Source organism: Sinocyclocheilus rhinocerous, unplaced genomic scaffold (genome assembly GCF_001515625.1).
Source record: "Sinocyclocheilus rhinocerous isolate Xijiao unplaced genomic scaffold, SAMN03320098_v1.1 scaffold3629, whole genome shotgun sequence".
NCBI lineage: Eukaryota > Metazoa > Chordata > Actinopteri > Cypriniformes > Cyprinidae > Sinocyclocheilus > Sinocyclocheilus rhinocerous.
Window position 1 is genome coordinate 10,422 of NW_015623503.1, and position 6,705 is coordinate 17,126.

The 6,705-nt window shown below is 39.4% G+C and overlaps 2 protein-coding genes across 3 annotated transcripts in view; one reads left to right on the forward strand and one right to left on the reverse strand.

Moving 5' to 3' along the window:
* Positions 1–6,705, reverse strand: part of LOC107706161 (cysteine-rich motor neuron 1 protein-like) — a gene marked incomplete at its 3' end in the record, with an annotated part of 31,351 nt that overhangs the window by 9,637 nt on the left and 15,009 nt on the right. The window lies entirely within an intron of this gene.
* On the forward strand, positions 807–2,620 carry LOC107705928 (uncharacterized). 2 transcript variants are annotated; one of them, XM_016509567.1, is made up of 4 exons: positions 807–1,166; positions 1,289–1,571; positions 1,692–1,962; positions 2,037–2,620. In XM_016509567.1, the coding sequence occupies exons 1-4, from the start codon at positions 901–903 to the stop codon at positions 2,198–2,200; spliced, it is 984 nt and encodes a 327-aa protein (XP_016365053.1). In that variant the 5' UTR covers positions 807–900; the 3' UTR covers positions 2,201–2,620. The 2 variants fall into 2 exon arrangements, with proteins under 2 accessions (XP_016365053.1, XP_016364980.1); XM_016509494.1 differs by having other exon boundaries at positions 1,692–2,620.

The window sequence follows — 6,705 nt, forward strand, 5'->3', positions numbered from 1 at the left end:
ACGCACTCACACTCACACACACACACACACACATATATAATTTGAAAAATCTTATTCTTATTTTATGAAAAATCTGTAAATCGGTTTCTATTGATGTTTTTGAACTCAGCATCATCAAATGAGGTAATTTAAGGCCTTTTTTTGCAAATCAGCAGATTTTTTTTTCGATGCATGTCTGTTATTATTGTCTGAACTTTTTAATTGTTGCTTGTTGCACTGCAATAAGACACACATCAAGTTCAACTTCTAATAATCATCTCAAGCATGTTTCTTTCTAATCAGTCTAGTTGTTTTTGAACACAACGCCTCTTGAGTGAAGTGAACGCCCCTAATAAAAAGCCTCAGAAACATTTGTTTACAAGCTAAACCCGTTGCATAGCTGAGAATCCTCCGTCTACAGCTGGGAAAAAAAATTAAACGGCAACATGATTTGCACAGCGGTATCTTCCAGAAGTCAGTGGCTTTACTGATGGAGTTTCCAGCCCTTTCCTTCCCCGTCCGTAGGTCACATAGACCGTTAATTACAGTTTTTTACGATTGCTTACACACTAAAATTAAACTTTTCCAACAATTAGCAAAACCTTACACTCAAGGAGCAAAACACAAGGCTAGATTTGCACAACTGTAAGCACATTGTCAGCTTCACACTATTTGCAAAACATTACACACAGTGATTTGCAAAACACTAAACACACTTGTATACATCAGACACAGAAGTAAATCATGATGTCACTTCCTTGCAATTCCAAAGCACTAACTGTCAAATTACCACACCTATGAGCCAATCTGTTAAACACAGCCATCAGGTGCACAAACACATGATTGCTAAATTGTAGACACACCAATCAGGTTTAAGCACTATAAAAATGCAGCAGGTAGGTTCACCTGCCTTCAACCAAAATGGAAGGAGTCAGAAGAAGAGTGAGGGTGAGAGGAGGAGTACACAGAGGAGGAGAAAGAGGCAGAGGCCGAGGAAGACCTGAAGCAGGAGGAGAACGTGCACAAAGAAGAAGAGGACCAAACTTATCAAATGACATTCGTGCAACACTAGTGGACCATGTTGTGAACCACGGATTGACGCTGAGGGAGGCTGGACTGAGAGTTCAGCCAAATCTTAGCAGATATACAGTGGCATCTGTCATAAGGACTTTTCGACAGGAAAACAGGTAAAAGAAGATCTGTCTACAGTTACAGTAATCAGCCGCTTATTGTATGCACCATATCAGCACTTGTGATACCCCTTCCTGTGACATTGTACAGTAAGTTACATGTATTATTCTCTACATAGGATTGAGGGTCGGGAACGACAAGGAGGAAGGGGGCCCATATTCACGCAAGAACAAGAGAGAGAGATAATAAACATGGTTTTGGCCAATAATGCTATCAGACTCAGAGAACTACAAGCAAACATTATCGGTGACCATGCCATTTTCAATAATGTCCATCAGGTCTCTCAGTCAACACTGGCACGCATCCTGAAAAGACATCAGGTTCAAATGAAACAACTTTATCGAGTGCCTTTTGAGCGGAATTCAGAGAGGGTCAAACGGCTGCGGCATGAGTATGTGGAGGTTTGTATTGTTCACTTTAGCACTGTGATGTTGCATACTCCACACATTACTTTTTTACATTGACTGTAATATACTAGACCTATCCTGAACTACACAATGTTGTCTTTCACTGTATTTCAGAGAGTTTTGCAGATGGATGCTGAGGAAATCCTGCATGAATTCATATATATTGATGAGGCAGGGTTCAACCTCACAAAAGCAAGAAGGAGAGGCAGAAATATCATTGGCCACAGGGCTATAATCAATGTCCCAGGGCAACGTGGGGGTAACATCACCCTTTGCGCTGCCATTTCACAGCATGGGGTTCTCCTCCGTCATGCCAAAATGGGCCCTTACAACACACCTCACATTCTCGCATTTTTGGACCGATTGCACCACATCGTCACAGCAGGTAATGAAATGCACCAGATACAATACACTGTCATCTGGGACAATGTGTCATTCCACCGCTCTGCTTTGGTCCAGAACTGGTTTCAACACCATCCACAGTTGACAGTACTATACCTTCCACCATACTCTCCGTTTCTAAACCCTATCGAAGAGTTTTTCTCTGCATGGCGGTGGAAGGTTTACGATCTCCAGCCCCAGGCTCAGGTACCCCTCATTCAGGCCATGGAGGACGCCTGTGACCAAGTCGACGCCGCAGCTGTGCAAGGATGGATTCGACATTCAAGACGGTTCTTCCCGCGTTGTCTTGCTAATGAGGATATTGCTTGTGATGTTGATGAAATTCTCTGGCCAGATCCAGCTAGGCGAAGAGATAATGTATAGTATGTTTACTGTAGTATTTTCTGTACAATATTGTCAGTTTTTTCAGATTATTTTTTATGTTTGTTGTTGTTATTTACTGTAATTGTAACCTGTACTGGATACAGTATTTTACGTTTGTCTGTTGTTTGCTGAGCTAACAGTGTTATGCACACTACTGTAGTAGCATGACAACTGGGACATGTTTTGTTGTGATTCTCCATGTTGACTGATTTGGGTATATGGAGAGAAATCAATGATATTTTCGTCAGTCTGCAGCATTGGTCTTGTGTAGTGTTTGGTGAACTATTGTATAGTTGCACTTTCTCTGTGTACTTCATTTACAGTACTCTAATCACTGAGAATTAGACTTGCTAAAAGTGTTTTAGGTTAGCAACAGCAGTGTGTAACTGGTTCAAAAAGATTAAAGTCATATGAAATGTGTGTGTTTCGTATGGTAACAAAATATTGTTTTTATAAAGTTGTGTATAGTTTTGACAAAAGTGTTCCATTTTGCAAATGATCTGAAGTGTTGTGCTACTTTGGTGTAGGGTTGTGTTAATTGTGTGTAGTGTTTTGACAAACCGGGCCCTGTTTTCAAAATTGTGCTTAAGCAATCATAAAAAACTGTAATTACAGACTGACCTCAAATCTCCCTTTTCTGTCAAAAATACTAGAAAAGGCAGTATCCTCTCAGCTATGTTCCTTCTTAGAGAAAAATGGTATCTGTGAGGATTTCCAGTCAGGATTTAGACCGTATCATAAGTGTGTAACTGGTTCAAAAAGATTAAAGTCATATGAAATGTGTGTTTCGTATGGTAACAAAATATTGTTTTTATAAAGTTGTGTATAGTTTTGACAAAAGTGTTCCATTTTGCAAATGATCTGAAGTGTTGTGCTACTTTGGTGTAGGGTTGTGTTAATTGTGTGTAGTGTTTTGACAAACTGGGCCCTGTTTTCAAAATTGTGCTTAAGCAATCGTAAAAAACTGTAACAGAAAATGAGGTTATTTAAAGCCCAAAACGAGGCAGAGAATAGAGCCAGTGTGTATGCGGCTCATAGGAAATGTGGAGGCTGCGATCGAGCCGCAGAAACCGCTGAATAAATACACTATCTGTGCTGCGGTGTTTGCTTTAGCTCCGCTCCACACAAAGCTCACATTGATCAACTTCCTCTCTGAATATTGTCACGGAGGAATATGACGCTCACGTTAACGGCAGAAACACTCTGAATTCATCTCTGTCCTGTAGCTGAATGAATCCATTAAGACTCTTACACAAGTACCACGGTAATAATCTGGTACGCTGCCATAAAGCATCCTATGAGGTACCATGTAAATACCATGCTATATAAATATACCAATCATACTGTACCATAATATATATCAAAGTTCCACGGTATTACCATGTTTTTTAACTATAGTGCCATGGTAATTCTACGGTTTTCCAGATGCTATCATGATAAAAATACCACAATGTTCTCAGAAGGACGGAAATGAATTCAGAGTGTTTCTGTCATTAAAATAAGTGTCTCCCAAAAACACTCCAGTAATCTCACACATATAGAGTTGCAGAAGTGATCTCAACAATGTCTCAAAGTGTGCTCAGATCTGCCAAGATACCAAAGTCAGAGATCTCAATATGAACTCAATCATTTCTCATCAAACAATCTGAGTTGATTTCCATTCATTTCACACCTCTATACTCTTACTGGATGATGACTGGTGACTCATTTGGGTCTGTATTTATTTCTCAGAAGAAATTTTAATGAATGAGATTAAATGGAGAGCAAAATGAGACTTTCTCAGATGTTTCTCTCAAAGAAACTCCAGTAATCTCACACATAGAGTTGCAGAAATGATCTCAACAATGTCTCAAAGTGTGCTCAGATTTGCCAAGATACCAAAGTCAAAATCTCAACATGAACTCAATCATTTCTCATCACATGATCTGAGCTGCTTCACATTCACACAAAGGAATGTTAATGAATGAGATTAAATGGAGAGCAAAATGAGACTTTCTCAGATGTTTCTCCCAAGAAAAACTCCAATAATCTCACACATTTTCTCTAGGATTTCAAAAGTTACCTCAAAATTGTCTCAAAGAGTGCTCAGATATAAGTCTGCTAGCAAAACCAGAGATCTCAGTATGAACTCAGTCATTTCTCACCAAACAATCTGAGTTGCCTCACATTCAATTTAGAGCTCTAGACTCTTACTGGATGACGACTAAGTATTTATTTTGCAGAAAAAATTAAAAGAATGAGATTAAATGGAAAGCAAAATGAGACTTTCTCAGATGTTTCTCCCAAGAAAGTCTAATTTGGGTCTGTATTTATTTTACAGTAAAAAAAAAAATGAATGAGATTAAATAGAGAGCATTTCTCAGATATTCCTTAGATATTTCTCCAAAGAAAGACTCCAATGATCTCACACATATTTCCTCAAGAGTTTTAGAGGTTATCTCAACTACTTCTCAAAGAGTGCTCAGATACCAAAGTTTGTGATCAAAAGTCAGAGATCTCAATACGAACTCGATCATTTCTCATCAAACGATCCGAGTTGCTCTCCATATTCATTTTACAGCTCTATACTCTTACTGGATGACGACTAGGGTTCTGTTTTTAGGGTCAGAAACATCGGAGACAAAGTTGATACTTCAATGAAACAACAACCAAGAACATTACATCTCATGAGGTTTAAAAGAGCAAGTTTCGAGCAATACAAATAGCCCCTGTAAAGATGTTAAAGCAGAATCAGAGGTATTGCTAAGCAATAGTTTATTACCATTAGAATATTTTTGCATCTGCAAACTCCATTAATGGCATTATGTAACGCATCACTGTGCATGTTCACATTTATGCAGATTGATTCAGTAATGAGCATCAGAGGTCAAAGCAATCCGTCCGTCTCCAAGCCCAATCACAATAATGTAGGCATTCAGCGGCTAATGCATATGCCATTATTTACATCCTCAGTTGGGGATAATTAGCTATTCGTTGGTGATGGGAAAAATCGCCACCACAATGCCGTCTCTCGCGTTCGGCAAACAAAAGCACAAAGGCTTCATTTAAGGTGATATATTTGCTCGTGAAAATGGCTCAAATGTGTCACGGGCAGAATGGTGTAATAGTATAAAGTGCCTAGCAACACTTACATCACGTCTGGGCAGCAGACACACACACACACACACTCACACACACACACACTCACACACACACACACACCCTCCAGGGTAAGCGGAAATTGGTTTTATAGGCGCAGAAAGGCCCTTTGTAAACAATGCATATATCTGAGATCTCAGACGTTCTTTCATGAAAGTGAAGCGGCTCTTTGTGAACGTGTTTTTCTTTGCACCGAGGGCACAAGGGCGGCAGTCTTCCTCCGTCGCGCGCAGCTCGCAGGCAGAGGAGGCTGTGTTGACAAGCAGGGTTTACTCATGGAAAAAGCCTACAATGCACACTCTGTTCAGAGACTGACTTTGGATGCTAGTCAGCGCAGAACAAAGCCGGCTCAGTCTGGCGGCCCCTGTGTGGCTTTTTTTGGGGTAAGCCCTCTGGTTTAACATCGATTTTCGGTATATTTCATGTGAAGAGAAACAATGAGCCCAGCTCCAGTGCCGGGTGAGACTTCAGCACAACATCGGAGGGAAAGGTTGCAACAAATAGGTTGCAAATGCCATTTTGTACTTCAACGTGTGAAGTACAATTCAATGCTTTATTATTTTTCAATGCTTTTCAATGCTTTTTCTGTTCTCTCGCAAATGTTTCGTGGTGCTCGCAAATTCTTCCCCCAAGAAACTTTGGATTTGCTTGCAAAACTTTTGAGTTCTTTGCGAGCAAACGCAAAGTTTTTCAGGGGAACGCAAAGGTTTTGCGAGAGTATTATATTTTTTCTCCCATCTCTTATTTTTTCCATCACCGTAAAATATAATTCATTGATTTTTACCCATTCTCTCACAAATTCTTTTCCCACTAAATTTTGCATTTGCTTTCTCTATGGAACGCAAAGTTTCTCAAAAGAACACCAAACTTTTGTGAGAGAACGAAATCCCTTTAAGAGCAAATATTTCAGTTCTTTCGCCCTCGACTGCAGTCCTTGACTTGGTTCAATGATAAGTGCACAGTTTCTGTAATAAAATATAATCAACAGCTCACATGTGGCGTGTTTATAAACGCAGGACCACAGAATCTCTTCACATGATAAACCTGTCCGTCTGCCTTCAGATATGGACTTATGGAGATAAAGCAAACATTATATTGACTCCTATTTGTAATATATATTATATGTTGACACTTTGTAATATTTTCAATGATTATCCTGTCCGCCACAATAAATGTCTTTGAATTATATTCATACAGAGGCTTTTCAAAAAAAAATAAAAAAAAT

What these genes read in the sequence shown, in the direction of transcription:
- LOC107705928 (XM_016509494.1), top strand. Translation starts at nt 901, where the DNA reads ATGGAAGGAGTCAGAAGAAGAGTGAGGGTGAGAGGAGGAGTACACAGA. An exon ending in ACTTTTCGACAGGAAAACAG is followed by an intron (nt 1,167 to 1,288) that starts GTAAAAGAAGAT and finishes TTCTCTACATAG; the next exon opens with GATTGAGGGTCGGGAACGAC. An exon ending in TGCGGCATGAGTATGTGGAG is followed by an intron (nt 1,572 to 1,691) that starts GTTTGTATTGTT and finishes ACTGTATTTCAG; the next exon opens with AGAGTTTTGCAGATGGATGC.